General features: G+C 47.0%; 7 protein-coding genes across 7 annotated transcripts; 3 read left to right on the top strand and 4 right to left on the bottom strand.

The window, feature by feature from the left end:
• Positions 1-199: 199 nt before the first annotated feature.
• Positions 200-1,168, bottom strand: EDB82DRAFT_503014 (uncharacterized protein). Its single transcript, XM_065608700.1, has one exon. It carries the CDS (start codon positions 928-930, stop codon positions 340-342), a length of 591 nt encoding a protein of 196 aa, XP_065463757.1. The 5' UTR covers positions 931-1,168; the 3' UTR covers positions 200-339.
• Positions 1,169-1,250: 82 nt separating this feature from the next.
• EDB82DRAFT_503016 (uncharacterized protein) lies at positions 1,251-4,073 on the top strand. Its single transcript, XM_025726380.2, has 3 exons — positions 1,251-1,735; positions 1,785-1,850; positions 1,904-4,073. The coding sequence occupies exons 1-3, from the start codon at positions 1,640-1,642 to the stop codon at positions 3,701-3,703; spliced, it is 1,962 nt and encodes a 653-aa protein (XP_025580952.2). The 5' UTR covers positions 1,251-1,639; the 3' UTR covers positions 3,704-4,073.
• A 49-nt stretch (positions 4,074-4,122) lies between these two features.
• On the top strand, positions 4,123-6,109 carry EDB82DRAFT_462990 (peptidase M24, structural domain-containing protein). The gene is made up of 6 exons (XM_025726381.2): positions 4,123-4,306; positions 4,357-5,126; positions 5,172-5,435; positions 5,488-5,652; positions 5,702-5,788; positions 5,835-6,109. The coding sequence occupies exons 1-6, from the start codon at positions 4,264-4,266 to the stop codon at positions 5,889-5,891; spliced, it is 1,386 nt and encodes a 461-aa protein (XP_025580953.1). The 5' UTR covers positions 4,123-4,263; the 3' UTR covers positions 5,892-6,109.
• A 1,020-nt stretch (positions 6,110-7,129) lies between these two features.
• Positions 7,130-8,484, bottom strand: EDB82DRAFT_205090 (uncharacterized protein). The gene has a single exon (XM_025726382.2). It carries the CDS (start codon positions 8,308-8,310, stop codon positions 7,327-7,329), a length of 984 nt encoding a protein of 327 aa, XP_025580954.2. The 5' UTR covers positions 8,311-8,484; the 3' UTR covers positions 7,130-7,326.
• A 2,708-nt stretch (positions 8,485-11,192) lies between these two features.
• Positions 11,193-13,865, bottom strand: EDB82DRAFT_205096 (OPT oligopeptide transporter protein-domain-containing protein). The gene has a single exon (XM_025726383.2). The coding sequence runs from the start codon at positions 13,812-13,814 to the stop codon at positions 11,295-11,297; it is 2,520 nt and encodes an 839-aa protein (XP_025580955.1). The 5' UTR covers positions 13,815-13,865; the 3' UTR covers positions 11,193-11,294.
• A 1,499-nt stretch (positions 13,866-15,364) lies between these two features.
• On the bottom strand, positions 15,365-18,317 carry EDB82DRAFT_431912 (uncharacterized protein; the record flags this gene model as incomplete). The annotated part of the gene is made up of 4 exons (XM_065607708.1): positions 15,365-15,546; positions 15,669-15,956; positions 16,488-18,124; positions 18,172-18,317. The coding sequence occupies 4 exons, from the start codon at positions 18,315-18,317 to the stop codon at positions 15,365-15,367; spliced, it is 2,253 nt and encodes a 750-aa protein (XP_065463758.1).
• Positions 18,318-19,735: 1,418 nt separating this feature from the next.
• EDB82DRAFT_476723 (uncharacterized protein) lies at positions 19,736-20,468 on the top strand (the record flags this gene model as incomplete). Its single annotated transcript, XM_025726387.1, has 2 exons — positions 19,736-20,134; positions 20,181-20,468. The coding sequence occupies 2 exons, from the start codon at positions 19,736-19,738 to the stop codon at positions 20,466-20,468; spliced, it is 687 nt and encodes a 228-aa protein (XP_025580959.1).
• Between the last annotated feature and the right edge of the window lie 119 nt (positions 20,469-20,587).

Raw genomic sequence — 20,587 nt, forward strand, 5'->3', positions numbered from 1 at the left:
TTATTGACAATGAAGGCCACCAGTTACCCTGCATTTTCTTACATTGTAGTAGGAAACAAATATTCCATGCAACTGTAAAGCACATCATGGTCTTAATGGTGACTTAACCTGCCGTTCTCTCAACTGCAGTATGAGATTATCTTGGCTAGTTTTACTTGGCATTATGAATCTCAAACACCAATTGTAAAAGAAGAAGAAACATTGCAAATACTCTTAATTCTAGATCACCGCTCGACAAACTATTTATTAAATTACATAAACGAGCCACTTTCCCATATCCTCCTTATCGGAGCAATCCCATCTTGCGTCATATAACCCTTTAACATTCCGGTAAAAGAATTATGATAAAACGCAGTCAAGGCTGAGACAAATGACAGCACAAATGTCTGACACCAAAGGAAGCACTTGAACAAAGACTGTTGCTGGATCTTGGACTACTTGTGCAGCCAAGATCGTGGCTCCTCCAGCTGTATACAGCACCGTAGGGAAGTATCGTTCTTGCCATCGAGACGATTGAAAGAGCAGCGACACGCATGTCCAGTGAATACACACCGCCACGCATATTATGAGCAGTAGCGTCTCGCAGGTGAAGGCTGGACGAAGAAAAGATGGAAGAAATGACGGCGTTTTGAGGGTTTTGGGATCGCAGGCCTGAAGTGAGTTCGGGTTAGATGAGCAGCAGCTTAGTAGTAGGCGACATACCGGAAATTTTCCAAGGCAGGATGAAGTTTTAAAAAGTGTCGGTATGATGATAGATATTGCCGTTGATGTGCAGGCTCCAGCGATGAGAACGACCTTTTTTATGATGGAACGCCGAGTATCTCGACTGCAATTGTCCCATTGCTTTATGGACTTGTCTCCATGAAATTCAATCTTTGCCGTTGGACAGTAGGTGGTGAGCGCTTCAGCGTGTAGTCTAGTACTCGACATTGGTGTTTGATAATGGGAACGACGAAACGCCCTCGTCAATAAAATATTACCCTGGACTTGGATTCCAGAGTAGTATAAGTCGGAGAATTAATTATGCTTGCTTCGCGATCTTTCAGTATCGTTAAGAAGAGGGAGGTTGGAGGGAATTTGAGATGGGGGGTTTCAAGTATAACTCGACATAACACCCAAGTCCAATAAAAGGCAAACGGCGAACCAAGCGAGCCAAGGCGGACCTGGCTATATAAGAGAGGAACAAAACTGGTTTGACCAACCGCGCGTAGACACGAAGGAGATATAAGCAAGCCACCATTGCGTAAGATACCAAGTTGCCTTATACGTTGGAGTGGTTCGCCCTGTTCATAAGGCCTCTCTATATTTTCATGTCACTTCTTTATCGGGGTCAGAGACTACCCCCATCACAAATATCAGATCAATCGCACTGCCGAAAGAAAACACTACAAGGCCCCGATCCTCCTTCTTTTCTTGCTGTACTTACTCTGAATACCAACTTCAATTACTTCGTTATACTTCACCCCCTTGCTCCAATAGCCGATATATTTCCAAGAATCTCTTGCTTCCAGGACTGCCCGCCCTGTCCAGGACCACAGCTGTTTCTCAGTATTCTGACGCTCTTCCAACCAAACAAGCGTGGATCATCCAAGTGCTAACCAGAGGCAATTGGGAAGCGTCCGGGGCTTGAGATGAACCAATGTCTATTCCAATTCAACGCAACCCTCGCGATCCTGGTCCTCATCTTCCGAAGTCAGGAGGAACGCCTTTCATGGGCTCCCATCGCGACATGTGTGTATGGCAGCTCCCAATTCTAGGACCTTGGCAATCTCTTATAATCATAGGACCCTCTTTCTCTGGATGCTAAGTGGATTCGCCATTTGCGTCGCAAATCGAAAGGTTGCTCAGAGGTAAGTTACCACTCAATCAGAATCATAACTTCGACTAATATGTTCGTCTCAAGGTGCTGGATGCAGCTGGCACTCAACGCTCTGATGATATGGGGCATGTTCATGTTCGGGATTCAGCCATCTCTCCCAGACTCGAGTCTTCTGCTTCCAGTATCCGTCACCATGTCAATTCTAGTCAATCAGGCCCGGAATCCACCCTTGCCTCCTCTTCTCCCATTCTAACTCCGCCAAAGCCATCAACGTTTAGACGTGCTCATGCTCTATGGGCCGAAGACTGCGTACGGTCATCTACTACTAGGCCAAAGTCTGTCCAATGGAACGACGAGGATAACAATTCCAAAACGATGCGACAGCCGGAGACGAGACCTATATCTCAAGACCAGCTGGTCGCAGAGGTCAAAGGTATATACGCAGGCTTGGTCATGGTAGAGACCAAGTGCATCGAGGTTGACAACGTTCAACCCTCAGTTGCAAATGCAGATAACCACAGCAAGCTCAGCAATGAGCAGTGGCAGGCTCTCATTGCTCTTCATCGCACATTGCTCCATGAACACCATGATTTCTTTCTTGCCAGTCAGCATCCTTCTGCTAGTCCAGCCCTTCGACGACTAGCACCCAAGTACGCTGTGCCAGCCCGCATGTGGAGACATGGAATACATTCGTTCCTAGAGCTTCTTCGACATCGACTACCATCATCTCTCGAGCATATGCTTGCTTTTATATACTTAGCCTACAGTATGATGGCTCTCCTCTACGAGACAGTACCTTCATTTGAAGATACTTGGATAGAATGCCTAGGCGATCTAGGAAGATATCGTATGGCGATTGAAGATGATGACATTCGGGACCGCGAGGCTTGGACCAGGGTATCCAGACATTGGTATAGTAAGGCCCCGGTCGCCGCACCAAACACTGGTCGGCTCTATCATCATCTGGCCATTTTAGCCCGACCCAATGCCGTCCAGCAGCTCTACTATTACACCAAGGCACTCGCTATGCCAATCCCTTTCAGCAGCGCAAGACAGAGCATTATGCCCTTATTCGACCCTGTTCTCTCCAACAGCCCAACTCGATTAGCACCAATTGATTCAGCATTTGTCCGTGCTCACGGAATCTTGTTCTCATCCGACAAAAGCGAAAGCTTCAACAGTTCAATCCTTTCTCCAATCGAGGCTCTGGACGAGAACGGTATAGATATACATTCTTTGGGAACTTGCTATTCGCCAACCCTTGATGGCTGGGAACAAGCCCCAAGACCCCTATCAGAGGATTTCGCGATGAGAGGTATTCTCTATTGCAAGGATTACTTTCCAATCCTATCTTGCAAAAGCGAAAGTATCAGCAGCTCAATCCTTTGTCTAAGTAAGAGTGTGGATGAATGGCCGGGAAAATACTGGAAATGTCTTTCGCAAATTCTCAACTCGCTGCTCCCTGATGAAGGCTTAGAACAAGCCCCAAAGCCTCTTCCAGAAGATTTCGTGATGAGAGGTCTTCTATACTGTGAGAATTACTTTCCAACAGATTGGTTTGGTTTTGATGCAGGGTACCATCTGGACTTTGACCCATTGATACTGCAACCAGATTCACTACCTCCTTCCCACCGCATCGACTCAACTTCAGAAAAATTCTGGCTGTCTTGCAATTACGGGTACTATTTTACTGCCAAGGTCTTACATTCCGTCGCCGACTATCTCGCTAGATTGGCGTCCATTCAATCTGTAGTCGCACATCGCTATTTCGACGGCTTCCTTCACCCAGCCAAGGTTGCGTTTTGTGACCAGAAAACTTCCATGATGAAGCATTTTAGCCATTCATCATTGATGTTTGCACATGAGCAACATCAATACGCATAAAGAGGATGATTTAATCAATTGAGCAGAGGGGTGGTCATACACTATACCACATAACATCCAGTTGTTAGCTCGACAAGACCTCTGGGGTCTCCTTGGTGGACTAATGGCCGAACGATTGAACGATTCGACCAATCGCTGTAGCGCTATAAATGAGCATTGTCACTTGGCCACATTTTAAAGAGGTGAAGCTGGAAGGAATTCCCAATCACTTGGACATTGTCATGTCTCTGGTGGCCGGCTTTGTCTAATAACCTATTTCTTTTAAGGGGTTGGACTGTATTGGATAGGTTCATGTCAGGAGTACATGAAGCCTTAAATATCGCATCGTAGTTTCATTATCCTTGACAAAATATATATTGTTTAACTTGAGCTTCCATTCCATTGTGTAGTGCATGCATTTGAATCCTTCTCGTATTAGTGCTTACAGAATGAATCACGCGAGCCTTGTCTCAGTCTCTGCCGCAATTTAACCGACTACCCCAACTTAATCGTCAATTGTCACATCATCTCAGTCATTCATCAACCAAAAACTCTACAATTGAATCAGCGTTCATGTCGAAATGGGCGCCAAGACATCTGAAGACGATTACAATGGAGGAAATGGTATAAAATCTCATAATTCTCTGCATATGAATCAAGCTTACATACCTCAGGCCATGGACCCCTCTCATCCAAGCCATCCTCCGCAGGCGGAGAACCAAAAGGTGCTCATTTCGCCCGTGACGGAGACGGTAGTCTCGGAGGCGAAGGGGGTGATGACGACGACGACGATGATGATATCAATGCTACCCCCGGATCGATAATTGCCGAAGGAGCTGCCAAGAAGAAGAAAAAGAGAAAGCCAAAGAAGAAGAAGAAGACTGCTACCCAGCAATCTTCACCTCCCAGGGTTCCCCTGAGTGAGCTCTTTGCAAACAAGGATTATCCCGTTGGTGAACTCCAGAGCTATTCTGATGACTTTAACACGGCTCGTACTACTGCTGAGGAAGTTCGCTACAAGAGTCGTCGACAGCTTGAGGACCCTGCTTTTCTGAACGATTATCGCAAAGCGGCTGAAGTCCATCGTCAGATTCGACAGTGGACTCAGGAGAACGTCAAGCCTGGTCACACTCTCAATGAGATCGCCAATGGTGTTGAGGATGGTGTACGTGCGCTTCTGGGAAACCAGGGAATTGAACCTGGTGACAACATCAAGTCTGGAATGGGCTTTCCGACGGGTCTTTGTCTGAACCATGAAACTGCGCACTACACGCCTAATCCTGGCCAAAAGGACGTTGTTCTCAAGTATGAGGATGTCATGAAGGTTGATTTCGGCGTGCAGATCAATGGATGGATTGTAGACAGTGCGTTTACCATGTCTTTTGATCCGACGTATGATAATCTCCTAGCCGCTGTCAAAGATGCTACGAACAGTGGTATCAAGGTACGTAACATACTACTGATAAGTAAACTCATCTAACTTCTATAGGCTTCCGGAATCGACGTACGTATCTGCGACGTCAGTGCCGAAATCCAAGAAGCAATGGAAAGCTACGAAGTCGAAATCAACGGAAAGACATACCCTGTCAAACCAGTCCGGAACATCTCAGCGCACAACATCAAACACTACCAAATCCACGGTGGAAAGTCGATCCCGTTTATCAAGAATCGGGATCAGACTAAGATGGAGGAGGGAGAGGTGTTTGCTATTGAGACGTTTGGAACGACTGGTACTGGAAAGTTGTACGACGATGTAAGTTTTACTGATCCATACGCGAGATCAATTTCTGACATGGGGTTCTTAGGTTGGCATTTATGGCTACGGTCTGCAGCATGATGCACCCAAGAATGTCAAGTTGCCTTTTGCGACTGCGACGAAGCTACACAAGGTTATTCGAGAACAATTCGGGACTATTGTCTTTTGTCGTCGTTACCTTGATCGTCTTGGTCTGGATCGATATCTCGCTGGTGTAAGCACGCCCACTCTTGACCTTCAAATGAGATACTGACATGGTGTAGCTGAACTCGTTGGTTTCGCATGGAATTCTCGAGGCGTATGAACCGCTTGCGGATATCAAGGGTTCTTACTCTGCGCAGTTTGAACACGTAAGTTTGTTGTTTCTTTCTGTATGGTTGGTGCTAATTATTGTAGACAATTCTGCTTCGAGAGTCGAACAAGGAGGTTATTAGTCGTGGAAGTGACTACTAAATTGTGTTATCACGAGGGGGATGCGGTTCAATAAGTTTGGAATGAGTTCAACATCATTCCTGATGCATGGGAATAGTTCCAACACTGCTTGCCTTAGCAATGGCTTGGCTTCAACATGCCTGCCTTTATTACTTTACATTCGTATGATGGTCTTTTAGTCTGTCATTATCTATATCAAACATTTTACTCATAAATCTCATCCAACTGCCGAATTACTAGTGATATTTTAAGTTGACGTGCATTTATCGGCCATCTCCCAAAGAGTACTCTATTCAACATGCTACTCCAGTGACTCACGATATGTACACACTCAAGCCACAAACAAGCAAGACATACATAATCAGAGACAAGACCCCTGCACACTTTTCGGTACAAAACTACCTTTTCCCATGGATGCCTTGAGATTCCGGGTGCGACGGTGTCACAGGACCCTTGGACGGGTAATGTCTCGATCGGCACATTTTGAAGCGGGGTTGATTCAATTGAGAAGGGGGGTGGGAGGTGGGAGGGGAATATGTAGGACAATTTAGGCAGACAAGGCAATCAAAAGGAATTTTCAACTCATCAATCCTAACTGTGGCAGATAAGAAATAGTTAGGACTTTGATCATCATCTATACCGTGTTACTTCCAACAGACATTGTAATTTCCATATTTCCTATCTTGCATTAACGACGCCGTGATTCTGCATCCTCATGAACAACTCCCCTCGTATCCAAGACATTCACCCTCAAATGAAGCTCTACCAAAGTCCCAAAACGACACCATCTTTCGAATCATGGTGTTTTCTTCTCCACCCCCACTTTGGATAAGGACTTTGGTTCAATTATCCCTGTTCTTAATGCATGTAGTAGATCGATCACCTTTTTACACTTTTATTACCGGGACCGCAGTTCGCTTTGTGGTTCGCTTTGACAGGTATGAGTTTGGATGTCTTGGTGTGCAGTCTTTACACTTGCATCATGAGACATGGCGATATTTTCTTTTTCTTTCTATTGATGTCTTTTTGGTACCTGCTTTAGTTACGCCATCAAGCCACTAGTCATGAGAGGTGGAGTTGTCTTGACGTCTTTCTGATGGTAGCACTTGACTATGTGCATGTCTTTTTCTCAAGATTTGACTTTAAGATGCATACAAGTATCACTGATTCACTGTAAAGAATTAAAAGTTGATAACAAAATCCAATCCGGATTCCTTTTTTTTGTCTTGTTTTTGTGTCTTGCATCTAGCTAGTGTCCTGTAGTCCTGGCTTGCTTTCGCCGTACTGTTATCCAATATAATTCTCAAAAAAGTATACAAAGAGTATCAAGTCTAATCCAAATCAAATACCAAATCGCTAAACTTCCCATTCGCTGAAACAAAAGAAATAATCCCATATAGTAGAAACAGATGATACAAGACAAAAAGAAAAGAAACAAAAAGTACAAATTCATCGCTTATTCATAGCGGTACACTGGCTCGTAGATTTCTGTTGGTCGTCTGCTTCCAGATCCGATTGTAAGGCGTCGCTTGGGTTGCATGCGCTCACGAAGACGCTCGCGCTGTGCTTCCTCTTCCTTCTTCTCCTCGCGGCGGGCAATGCGACGAGCCTTGTCGTCACGGCGCTCCTCCTCAAAGCTCAGGCGTCTCAGCTGATCAACAGGGATCTCGACTGAGGGACGCTTGTAGGTGGATGAGCGTCTGGGAGCAGAAGGAGCAAGGGCAACGGGGCGTTCGTTAATGGCTTTGTTGGCTTCGGCGATGCGCTTCTGGAGAAGCTTCTCCTTCTCTTGCTGTCGCTTATCCTCTCGGCGACGGCGGCGCTCATCGTCTTCGTTGGAGTGGCGGCTCTCCTTGGAGTTGTGACGGTGGTGCTTGGAGCGGTGGTGGTTGTCGACGACTTCGATTTGGAAACGGCGCTCAGGCTGGAGAGTTCGCTCATCGACAATGACAGGCTTTCGGTTGTAGGGGTCCCTTGAAGAGTCGACCATGTAGGTGTTTGCGTTGGGTGAAGTGGGAGCAGTGTGAGGGGCGGACCATTGTTGAGGAGGAGTGCGAGGGCTGTCAACCAAGACAATGCGCTCCTGCTGGTGTCGAGATCCTCGATGCTTGTGGTTCAGGTCGAGGACCTTTTGGCCGTTGATGTAAACTCCTGAAGAACGGTCCTTCTTGCTGTTGGAGCTGGAGTAGGAACGGTCTGACTCGTCTCCCGAGCGGTATGATCCCGAAGGTGTCGAGGGCTGGGGAGTAGGAGGCAGTTGTGAGGCATAAGGGTATGAAGCAGAAGCATCATAAGCAGAAACGTATTGGTGAGGGTGCTCAAAGAGAAAGTTTGCAGAGCAGACCTGACCATGGCGAGAGTTTGAGCAAAGAGTGGGTTGAGAGTATTGCTCGCGACGTCCGTCAGGGTGGACGTATGTGTAGATGTTTGTGGTGCACATTGTGTCGGTGCTGTGTTGTTGAAGGCGCTGATTGCGCAGAGGGGGATCCTCTTGGATGACTATCGGAGGAAGATTGTAGTTTCTTTGACGATGCTCAAGTGGTGAAGCTGTGTTGGAGTTGCGACGACGATTGTTGTAGATGATATTGTCAATAACAAGTGGTGATTGTTGAGATGACAGCTTGATAGTGGATGAAGGTTGAGACTTTATAGTGTTTGCTGATTGAGATGAATTGAGTTGTTTGTTTGGTTGTTGAGAAGTGCAGGTGGTGGAGGTTATATAGAAATCCGGGATGATGGGTGGCAGTGAGGGAGGGTAGTTTGAAAGTGGTAGTGTAAGCCAGGTAGTACTAGTAAATGACTTGCTTTAGTGTGGTTTGGTTTGATGCCTGGGGACTAAAGTAGTAGAGAATAAACTGTAAAAATGAAGATATTGATGCCTGTTTGTGGTTCGCAAATGGATCGCTATATACATTTCCATTACTAGGTCACTTACAGTACTAAGGTAATGGTGGTGTTCCCTCCCTGAGGCTTCGCTTCAAGGCAGCCTTGGTGGGCGAAAGTGGAGAACAGCCGTTTCTGCCTACCGTCCGGCCACTAACAAACCCCTGCAGTATGACCCTGTACAGACCCACGAACCTGCCCATGCCGATGACTCCCCAGGGCACTCTCAGCCTCTGGCCCACTTGAAAAGTGTAGATGTCTAGTCTAGATACCATCACATCATTTGGTTTCATTAGTTGAGGCTCAGTAACTAATTTTTTAGTTGATGATCAGATCGAGAAAAATACTGGGGAGTGACGGGTATCGAAATGAGGTCACGATAAATGACAAGACTCTAAATGCCTAATCTAGGACTACAGGTCTACAACGCGCGGCCATGGTTGAAACAGAACAAAAGTAGTACAAATCCTTTCCCTTGGTGAGCGCTATCGGTTCTGTAGACAAAGTCTTTTTGGTATCATGGGATCCATTACATCCTCGGGCATTGAGTCATCAAGGACTGGCGTCTCCCGTGTCTCCATTAGCGCTAGCCTTGTGGCCTCGATCCAGGACTTGATCTTTGACCAACAAGAACAAAGTACTAAATGACCTGCATTTGTTACAAGGCCTGACTCAACTTGTCAGTAGGTCTAGTAGGTACTGAACTGTAGAGGGTCCCAGGCAGTGCAATCGAGGCTTGGATGGATCCACTTCGAAATCGACTATAGTCTTACATCCTCAGCCTTAGAACAAACCAGGATAATTCTTCAACATGGTTTCATTACTACTTCAGCCTCGCATTAATTGATTGAATTTTTTATTTTCTGATCATCTTGAAGGATCGATTGGATGCCTCTTCCTTCTTGTCTTACTGACATGCATCGTCCCGAAGCGGGAGCTAGTTTTTGATGCGCATCGCACAGGCACGGATACGCAGTTTGTGTAAGTGAGTACATAATATGAACATCTCTCTAAACCCCGTAACTCAAAGCTTTGACTGTGAATCACTGTAGGTTACTAAGGGCGCGCCCTCGTCATGTCAAATACAGACCCTCTTGGCAATTGCGCATTATCGCTTTACACTATCACAGAACCATAGTATTGCGAATACCTTGGAAACCACATGAAACGTCTAAAAACCAAAGATCCAAATTCTTTGTCGTTCTAGTCCACTCCAGGACTATGAAGCCGAGTATCTGCATTTACAATGTCTTGCCTTGCCAGCTCAATACGGCACAGTAGTCGTCGCCTTGCAAGGTAACCCTCCATTGGTTCATGATTACCGTTTCTAGAGGTACATACATACACTCAATAAGGATTCGAATGCCTGTCGGTATGGACCGATAAAACTGTCGTCCTCTCCGATGGAACTCCGTGTCTGTCAAGTCCGACGGCCCCCAACGGCCCCCAAGCAAGGGTCTGATTAACTCTCTGGCTGCCTCTTCTTTTGGACCAATAGACCAAATTTATTTTGCAAATTACAAACCATCATAGAGCCTTGTGCAAAGTCGAAATTTTCTGTGTTTCGTAATCATCGTCATGACAAATCTGCAGATTGCATTTGGTGTTGAGCCAGACAAAGAGAGAAAAAAAGGCAACACGGGCCAAAACTCTTTGACCATGTAGACAGACAAAAAAGGAATAGTGTCTTCCAGCCCTGTAAGGCAGAACCTTGACCTTGACCTTGACCCTAGTTAGTTCCCTTTATCTCGACACTGCCTCCTCCACAGTAGAGAGAGCTACAGCAAAAGTAGGCGCAGCAGCAGCTGCCCATAATCCGAGACTGATAATACCTCATTTCCCTACTCAACACCATCGTCATCATTTTCTGTTTACTCTAACACTATTTTGAACATTGTAGAAATATCTCTATCGGCTGCCTCTTTTTACCGTTCCAGAGAACTCACAGTTCTCTTACGCCCACTTTCGATCCAATGCACCTTTCGATTGCCCACCCACGAGTTCAGGTCTCCAGCGAACACTGTCACATCGTTTCATATTAGGTCGATTTTATGGACTGGCTGAAATACCACTCCCTCGGACGAGACAAGCGCTGTCAAACTACGAACCGACTCCAGGGTATGCGCTTTGGCATTTTTCTTCAACAGCAAGCGACCGGCCGCATAGAAACGACCACGCGGCTATTGAGAGTTTATTTCTATCTAGTTCCCTATTCTTGGCCCCCATGTTAGGACTTTGTAATATGAGGTCTTCTGATTGGTGATTTGCCTCTACTGTTGGTTCTATCAGTGTTGCTATACATAGCTGCAGCTCACTATCGATCTCGAATCTATACATATCTCATGAGTGGCAAAGTATTGACAAAATGTTTCATCACCCGCGCGCGGTTAAACGTCAAACCGAGCAGACAACACAATTTTTGGATGAATATGTATGGGGCGAGTGTTGACGCGCGGAGTTACTGATACTAATTCAGGCACAGCTGACTTATACTAATTCGGGTGTATAGTCATGTTACTATTCTGAACTAATACAGACCACTTACACCCTCCAGTCAAATCCAATGTCAAAGTAACCCTTCTCAGGTACCTGCAACCTCGAACACCTAACAATCTTTCCATCATCTCCGACCAAACCATGCCTATCAACACCCTGCTCATGGATCCTATTCCCCCACCAGTCCAACACAACACCCGTGTGCTGCACAGCAAAGTACATGATGGCCCCTGAGATACCAATAGCCGCGCTGAGCGAACTCGTCAGCACGTACGCGTACTTTTCCCACCACGCCGTGTACCGCCTTTTAATAAAAAAGTTGAATACGAATGCTAGGACTACTGTGCCCTGCATGTAGCTCCAGTTGAAAGGCGCCCAGGCCATCGGTCCTGCGAAAAGGATAGGTGCGTTGACGTTGCGCCAGAATGAGTTGGGCCAGCGCTTGGCAATGTAGTATGCTGCGATGGGGAATGTGATGCCTATGGGGATGGTGTATGTGAGGGCGCGGTATGGGCCTTGGGTTCCGAAGAGGCGGCGTGGACCGACGACGCCCCATACGACGGAGGACATGAAGTAGGAATGTGTGCGAGGGCAAGTAAAGCGGTCTTTTTGATGTAATTGGCATACATCTTCGACATTGCGAAGCAGCCAGTGATTAACACCTAATCCGATGAACCCAGCTAAAAAGGTTGCGTAAACCTGTGCAGCAAACGCCCATCGGGGAGGAATCTTGGCATAGTGCGCAAGTTTGAGATCACATGAAAAGTTCAACGACTGATGCGTAGACATGTAACTAAACATGTTGAAGATCATGTTTGGTATAGGACGTCCTTCTAATACATGGCCCCCAATTACCATGGCAAGAATACCTGTTGAGAGCTCCAGGTTTGTAACAGCAAGAAGCATTCCAATAGGAACTTGCAGCGTGACGGTGAAGAGTACAGCTAGAATGATCCCCCATATTGGCATACCGGTTGGCCACACACTGACAGAGATACAGGCGAGGGTAAAAGACGTAGCCAGGATGACAAGGTACCACCAGTGAGGACATTCAGGATACGCAGCCATGAGACGATTATGCACATCGTCAAACTCGTCATCCCTTGATTTTCTCTTCCAAGAGGCTCGTATACCATTCATGATATCCTTGCCATGCCAGAGAAACATGTGCACAGGCGTGGCAATATATATCATAAAGGCAGCCGCATACTTGGTCACTTGGGTAGACGTCATGAGGGGAACACTGTACTGGTGGTACGCCGTCTCGTTGAGTGTAAAGTTGGGCAGTAATATGTGAGACACATTGTATCGACTGCCCGAGTTGTCGTAAACAAGGTTGCTGTTGATGGGGAAATAAGCTGCGTCCCACACGTTGTTGAAGTAGAGCAACGGCGCAACTATGATGCCGATGATGGCCATACCGCTTGCGTAGTTCATGAGTGTGAAGAAGGGAGTGACGATGGGATCGCCGAGATATGTCGCAATGTTCCAATCCAGCGTGGGTAAGGGGTTAAAACCGAGACCGCAGGTAGATCCGGCGATGAGGGCGAGGGTGACGTTGCGTGGTGATATCCATGTAGGCCAGTTGAATAATCCCAAAGCTTTGAAGAGGAAATTGGGGATCCAAAAGTATACAAACATGGAGGCAAAGCAGATCAAGAAGAACTTGTATCGTGTCATCTTCCATCCATTTGCTGCTTCTTCTCTGTTTCCGTTGTCTTTGTACAAAGCTTTGGTAAGTGCAATGTTTGCTAGCGATCTTGGCCACAGCATGGACGATGGGTATACGAGGAATCGACGAGCCAGACCTGCACATCCATATCCAAGGAATTGTGTCGATAGAAGAGTAATAACCTGCCAGGGGATGCTGTTTGATAGAACCTTTTCACCGTAAAACGTGTCGAGCTTAAATACTTGGATGATGGAAACAACATATGCGCCAACTGCACCACCGCCAAAAGACACGTTTGCCATGATTGCAATCAAGACATGTTCTTTCTGGCTGAAAGGTCCCGGGTTAAGGGAGAATTCCCAAGAGAATATGCGAAACTTTTTCGTCGGAAGGATCTTTGCCAACAGCATACCCAAAGGCATGGACAATAATTGTACCATGTATGTCGACAGACTAATAGCCGGCATTCGAAGAGAGAAGAATTGTTCAATCGATGTCCCTAGAAGCACAAATATTGTTCCCAAGAAGAAGGCTCTGAATGTTCCCACAGGCAGCGTCCGATCGTCTGTATTCTCGACGACGGCTCGAACTTCCGGGTAGATGGAATTGTTTATGATCAGATCCCTCTGGGCTTGAAACTCGGCATATATGCCATGGGCTACTTCTTCATCCTGTTGCTCGCCATTTTTATTTTCGAGATAGCTTCTCGCTCGTTGGAGGATGTTGTCGGGGAAGTTCTGGTCGTGCTCGTGTTGTTCGAGGAGCGTTGCGAGTCTATCCGCCAGGCTCTCTTTGATCGTGTCATCGTTTGGGCCATGGGATATCTCTTCCATAAGAATGGCGTCCACATCGTCGGAGGGGACTTCGATCGGTTTTCCCGTTTGCGAACTCATTGTCAAGTTAATTCGGTGGTTGCTGGATGATCGTCAATCTCTCGAAACGGGGTATTAGGAAGATTTTGAACGAAGCATCGCTGAGGGAAACTGCAAGAAAGAAATACGCAATTAGAATTACCATGGCGCCATAGAATGATCATGTTGAACTCTATACTTGTCATGATCACCAAACAGGTGGTCTCCTGAGTACAATGGTAAGGTATATACATCACGCCGGACAGTCTCGTCCGGGAGACTTTGGAAGCCCAAGCCATCAACATAAATGTGAAGCTAGGGTGTAGTCATGATCCAGGAACTTGTCACATGAGCAATAGAGGCACAATGTCAAATGACAGGTAGTAAGTGTTGGTATTCGGTATTTAACCAGAAAGCGGTAAGAAAGCTGAACAAACCGACTAGAACTGTAATATTCTGTATGCCATATGTCCTCGATAGCCGGTTAATATTCCGGCACCTGGATGTGGGTCTTGCGCAGCAACGCAACTAAAGACGGCGGCGGGTGCCCCAAGCAGAGTTCTCTTTTCTTCTTAGTAGTCTCTCACCCTGAAATCGGTTTGTCCGGAGCTGATATATCGAGATAATCCAACCCACAGCAGAAAAAGTCGGACAAGACGAGACTACTTCTTGAGCTCAGGTTGCGTAGGCAATATCTTGAGCAGTAAATGTAGAATAGCTTGGATGCCGTTGAACTGGATGAACAGTCTCTTATCGAGGTACTTCTTGAGTTCAGGTTGCGTGGCTCTCCGCAACAGTTGCCGTATTATCCACGGAGATAATTTCTCCTGTCGCGTCAGTCTATCGAAACCCTTTCGAAATGAAAAGGCCGTCTTTCTGAGAAATTCTTCGTTCCATCGACCATTCAGCGTGAGATCTCCCATATCCATCTTATTCGGAACGGTTAAGGCAGAGAGACCCTGACCATACAAGGAAGTTATTTGTGTATGACCGACTGCTGCAACAGACTTCTCGTCCAAGATCCAACAGACCAATCAGTTACTGTTGAGAAGTAACCCAAAACTCAATCTCCAGGTCGTTTCGATGTTGGTGATACTCAGAGCGGAGTAGATCGGTTCGTGGTAATGGTATGTCGATGACCCAGACTTTGGCCATAGAAACGTGAGTAAAATTGTTGCCAGGCTAGTATGAGTGTCGTGATTAATGAGGTTGGTGACGCCAACAAAAGTTCCGCCTCCAATGGTAAATAAAAATTCGCAGTCGTCGGCAATGTCTATCGAAAGAGGTCCAACTCCAAAAACTCAATGCGCCGTTTGATGAATGCATGTCGTAAATCAAGTTAGTCTTCCATATCCAAGCAGTCGTAATGTAATGTAATGCCAAGTTCGCAGTGCAAAATGATTTTTCGCTTCACAAAATTCCCATCTGGTGCCAGGGATCATTTCGTCCTCCTCGCCGTCTCTGTCGTCTCTCTGCTGCGCGTCTGGCATCACCAGTACAATCAACACAGCCCCAGACTGCAAAGACTAATCTCCAGCCACTGTATCATCATTGTTAGTAACATGAGTCTCGACGTGTGAGGAGTATGAAACCTACACCACCGCGATTAATGCCCAGAGTGCAGCCATAAGCCACAGTTCTTGCCTCCTCTGACCGGGCTTCTTGTCGGAGGAGATGTTGATGTTGGATACCCACATCATTATGATGCCGCCCACGCAGAGCGCCAGCGCGAATAAGTCATGGAGAACCTTTCTTGAGGTGACTAATCTGGGGACTGAGAATGAGGTGTCTGTCACCGCTAGAATCTCCCAGCTGTCATTGAGCATTGCGATTGCGCACTGCAGCGCGTCAGCCTCGTGTAACATGGACTTGGATTTGAGGGGAGTAACAACTTACGCCCACAGCACCCGCGATAATGACTTGACTTTTGGATGACCATTCTTTGCAGACGTATGCAAGAAGGAGCATAGCGGCGAGGCTGGTGATCCAAGCGACTAACCTCACTCCTGCTTGAGCCAGGGCATAAGGCCTTGAAGGCCGCGCCTGGTAATGGTACCGCCGCCTCGAAGGCATGGTGGAGAGACAAAATCTCAGAGATGAAGCATGAGAAACAAGAAACAAGAGATGAAAACAAATTGGAGAGTTGTCGATGAGAGGGATGAGGCAAACAAAAAAAGAGGTAGCCTGGTTAACAATGGAGAGTAGGAATTGATGAAAAGAAGTGGAGGGAATGGGGATTCGGGGACTCAAGGGTTGGTGTAGCCAATTAGAGAGTGCCAGACTAGCCGTGGTCAGTGTAGTGCAAGGGAACTAGGGGTTGGCGAGCCGCTGGGGAGGAATTAGGTGGTGGATCAGTTCGAGACTTGACTCGAATTTTGGAGTTGCATTCCGATATGGTTAGTTTGGAATGGAGAAGAATGTAGAGGGGAATAGACAGATGAAGTGGCAATTCAGGAGGTATCGGATACTAAAGATGCATAACAAACAGTTTCAGGGCCCGCCCATTGTTTGGGTTTGGTCCCCTTGTTACCGTTGCTGTGGCACAGTACACTCTAGCCACAATCACCTCCAAAGGAGTGACATGACCCCTGTTCTTCTTCACTCATTATAGTCTCAATCATCGTCATTATTGTTCAATATCCTAGAACGAATACTCCTCCACGTAAAGATATATCCCCTGCGCACCTGTTCCTTTATGTACAGCTCGCTCATCACTCAAACGGCCAACACAATTCCTCGTCCGCGCCACAATCTCACGACCACCACAAACAACAACCCCTGTCTCCCCCCAAGCTTGCTCTACTGGTTCTCGAATCATGGCCTCGATATCTGGGCGGCACGTGTATTCCCGAACAAGCTCTGGCACAGAGATGGACTTTTCCACGCGACACGGTGAATCGCTCGGACATCCCTTCTCGTCTGTGCCACTACCGCAACAGCATCCCTTGACGGGTTGAATGTCGTCAGAGTCGCTCGATCTTGACGATTCTGATTCAGGCTGAGAAACGAAAATTGGGCCTTGAGTTTTGTTGTTGGACCCTGTAACTGCGATGTGGATGCTGACCGCGATGCCTTTTGCGCGTACCATTCGACCAGCTTCTTCGGCTCTTTCGACGTAATATTTTATTTCCTGCGCTGTTCTTGCTGTAAGAATGACTTCGACTCTTCGTGTGCAGTTCGCTTTTTGCGCGGCCGCGATACTCTCGAGGATGGGAACGACAAAACTCGCTCCAGTCGACGCTCCGATCAGTACCAGCGTCTCGTAAATGTCCCACTGTGGGGGAACACCATACGGTCCTGACACGAAGCCTGTAAGCTCAGAAGCTGCGTTCTTTGTCGCATACTCGTGGATACGCTTGGAGAATCCAGCGTGGGCGCGTACGACAAGCTGTATACTGTTGCAGCAACATGTTCCCCCGAGTTTGTGCGCACAAGCGATTGTATACGGGTGCGCTTCGAACAGACCAAGACGTGGAAGCCAGAGATAAATGTGCTGTCCAGCCTTCCATTTGAAGTGCACGTCCTTGATGGTGATTACAGTTGTCGCTGGTCCAACGACCCGAGCAGCCACACGATGTCCGAGATGCTTCATTCCCTGGCATGCTGTTCCTTGGGGCCGTAGTCGAACATTCTGCCATAAGAGAAGAATCCATCTCATGGCGCGATCGAAAACAAGAAACGAGATGCTCATCCATAGAAGCCAACGGGCATTCGCAGGAATATGCTTATGGAGCAGCCACAGCATAACAATACTGGTGACAACATGCTGAGCCACCCACACCTCATATGAAAGCCTGCGAATAGGCACGATACCGGTTACAACGTTCCAGAGCAGGATTGCCCATGCTGCCAGTCCATACTTGACCAGAGGCATAATCTCGAGGGCATATTCGAGGAATTCAGCACGTACCCACATGGTCCAGAAATGGAATCCATGAACCGTTGCGGTGACAAACATTGTGCGCGCAACCCATCGATGTAACCAGTTGAGTCTTTCGTGGCTGGTACCTGCGAGGAATCCGATAACATTGACTTTTGTCGATAATAGGTAGACCAGGGGGAACTGTATCAGAGTGACCCATGCGTTGCGATAACCGATACGTTCCCAGTAGTACACGTCGTTCTTTGCTACTTGCCAGCTCATCATGTAAACGACAACGACCCAGTAGCATGCTAGAATAATGATTCGGCCGAGAGGGAGTGGTGTAGCCCATCGGAGACCTTTGGTGGTGATGTAGTATTGTGGGTGGCCCATTTCTCGAAAGATGGCTGTTGCTGTCGCCCATGCTTGGCTTGGAAATCCTCTTGGTCGGGTTGGATGGTCTGTTGCCGGATCGCGACATGCTTTTAATCTTTGCGGCGTTAGTTAGGGTGTTGGTGAGTTTATGAATGTGGCTACCTTTGCTGAGCTTCTAGATGGTTGATGCCGCGGATGACGACAAGTGCGCCCACGACACCAGCAATGATATACCAATATGCACGAGCAAAGGCATAGTTGACTTCCATCCGTAAGCCGGGATCATGGTGCATGTGGTCCATGTCCATGATGGCTGTGATACGCCTTGGGCGTTAAGAGATGTGACTCGATCTGAATGAAAATAAGAACGACGGCCAGCGTCGTGAAGAAACTTGACGTTTCTAGTCCAGATTCCGCGGTCTCAGTAAAGTTGATGGTTCTGTCTGTTCAAAAGATCATGATGTCGTATACAAACAGAGCTCTGTCGATAGAGCAACATGTGTTAGCTGAGAGACAATTGAGGTACAGTGGTGAGAATGATTGAGCAAGTTGATATAATACTGAAGACTTGGCGATTTGAGGATGAGGAATGCCAAGATATGAGGATCAAAGGGTAATTAGAAGGCAAGATACCTACTCGAAGGAAGGGTGATGTTGGATGATGATAAGAAAGTCAGAGTCAAGTTGAACCCCGCGGTGATCAAGACCCAGGTCAAGGATGAATTACTGTAAGCCACCCACACCAAGCATAGCGACTAACTGATTTATACGGGCGTGCATGGAATACGCCATCTAGTTCAGCTGATAGATAGCATGTAAGAGATACGATCTAGTCTCAAGCCACAAATCATGTCTAATCATGCCTTGTAAACTCTCAAGGTATCATCTAATTTATTCTGCAGATGTCTTCCGTTTTATCCGTTTGATGCCGTGTATCCGTAACAGCGCAAGATCTTGCAACAAATGCCTCTATGAGTTTGTTTAAGAGTTACTATTTAGTGACTGTAAAAACTCGCTCACTTACAAGAGAAGTAAGAAAGAAACTTGCTCAAACAACCTCAGGGCCCGTGCACGATGACTTATGATTGGATAACTCTGTCGGACCCTGGTTTTTGTTCTAGACTTTTGGGGTAAACGTGCTCTCTTCAGCGGGCGTCTCCGCCACTCACTTACATGGACATTATTTGGTGATGGACACTTGTACTGGTGAAACCGAGTTCAATGCTGTGAATTACATGTACAATATATAGATATCTAACTCTAGGTCAATTTCAGGGAGTACGATGCATGGAATTGCTTCGGACTAGTAACATGGCTTGCATTGGCTTGATTGTCCATCATGGGAACACAGAGCCTCAATGACGTAGCAATCATGATGGAAAGTTGAGGTTGCACAATAACATGCATAATCTTCAACAAAGAATAATATCAGAGAATACAATCCTATCCATGGCATGAAACTCTTCAAGTCAAGGAATTATGTTAAGAGTTCTCAGTCTTGAGGTCTCAGAACATACAGAGTGAACACCCGAGGTACTTGCCTGCATAAAGTAACCTCCACATCCCCAGACTAAAAGGAAAGTAGTTCAGCCTCTCCCTCCTTCCCTTGCCGGTATCCGCACCTCTACAAAAAGCTGTCAACCGCCCACCACCTAAGCTGACTCTCCCATATCATACTCCGACTCCAATTCTCTCTCTGCTTCTATTCTCTCTTATACCCATCACAATGCGCTCCTCTCTCCTCCTCTCAGCAGCTGCCCTTTGTGGTCTGTCACTCGCTCACTTCGAAGTCAAATACCCCGACACAATCGGCTTCAAAGACGACGACGAAGATAAGTCCCCATGCGGCGGTTTCACCCCCGACCTCTCCAAAGATAAACTCGTCGATTTCCACGTCGGAGGCGAAGCCATTGCTCTTCGTTCCACTCACCAACAAGGCAACTGGCTTTTCCGAGTTACTCTTGATGAAGAGGCCTCAGGCGGTTGGGAACAGGTCTTTCCTATCGTTCAGCAGAGTGGCCTCGGTGATTTCTGTCAACCCCAGGTCACAATTCCCGAGAAATACGTCGGCAAGAAGGGTTGGGTGAATGTTGTGTCTTCAGCAGTTGATGGTCTTCTCTACCAGGTGAGTGTCTATCCTATAAACCATAATTCATGGCTAATCGTATTAGTGCATTGCTGCCAATTTCGTCAAGGGCAAGGCCGATGCGCCCAGCGAGTGCAAGAATGCATCTTCAGTCAAAGCATATTTCACCGACGACGACAAACTTTCTGCCCTTGTGGATGGCGGATCTAAATCGGAGGAGTCTTCAACTGGTACGGCCACAAACACTGGCTCAGCAGCGTCTTCTACAGAAACCAAAGATTCGGGTGCGGCGCCGCAATCTTGGTCAGCCAACGGCGTTGGCATGATCACCGTGTTGTCCATGGCATCCGTTGGAGGCGCTTTGTTTATTTAGATACGACTGGATGTTGGTTATTTGCACTGTTGAATATCACTCTGATAGAGTTTCCGTTCATGATGGGATGGAAATACGACGTGTCTGGCGTATCTCACTCACTGCGCCGCGTTACCGCA

The sequence above is a fragment of the Fusarium venenatum genome, assembly GCF_020744135.1.
Source record: "Fusarium venenatum strain MPI-CAGE-CH-0201 chromosome Unknown EDB82scaffold_3, whole genome shotgun sequence".
Lineage (NCBI taxonomy): Eukaryota > Fungi > Ascomycota > Sordariomycetes > Hypocreales > Nectriaceae > Fusarium > Fusarium venenatum.

Excerpts from the sequence above, each read along its gene's own strand:
- EDB82DRAFT_503014 (XM_065608700.1), bottom strand. The coding sequence starts at position 930 with ATGTCGAGTACTAGACTACACGCTGAAGCGCTCACCACCTACTGTCCA.
- EDB82DRAFT_503016 (XM_025726380.2), top strand. The coding sequence starts at position 1,640 with ATGTCTATTCCAATTCAACGCAACCCTCGCGATCCTGGTCCTCATCTT. Across the intron at positions 1,736-1,784 it reads GCTCCCATCGCGACATGTGT|GACCCTCTTTCTCTGGATGC; the intron begins GTATGGCAGCTC and ends TTATAATCATAG. Across the intron at positions 1,851-1,903 it reads AATCGAAAGGTTGCTCAGAG|GTGCTGGATGCAGCTGGCAC; the intron begins GTAAGTTACCAC and ends GTTCGTCTCAAG.
- EDB82DRAFT_462990 (XM_025726381.2), top strand. The coding sequence starts at position 4,264 with ATGGGCGCCAAGACATCTGAAGACGATTACAATGGAGGAAATG. Across the intron at positions 4,307-4,356 it reads CGATTACAATGGAGGAAATG|GCCATGGACCCCTCTCATCC; the intron begins GTATAAAATCTC and ends TACATACCTCAG. Across the intron at positions 5,653-5,701 it reads TGGATCGATATCTCGCTGGT|CTGAACTCGTTGGTTTCGCA; the intron begins GTAAGCACGCCC and ends GACATGGTGTAG.
- EDB82DRAFT_205090 (XM_025726382.2), bottom strand. The coding sequence starts at position 8,310 with ATGTGCACCACAAACATCTACACATACGTCCACCCTGACGGACGTCGC.
- EDB82DRAFT_205096 (XM_025726383.2), bottom strand. The coding sequence starts at position 13,814 with ATGAGTTCGCAAACGGGAAAACCGATCGAAGTCCCCTCCGACGATGTG.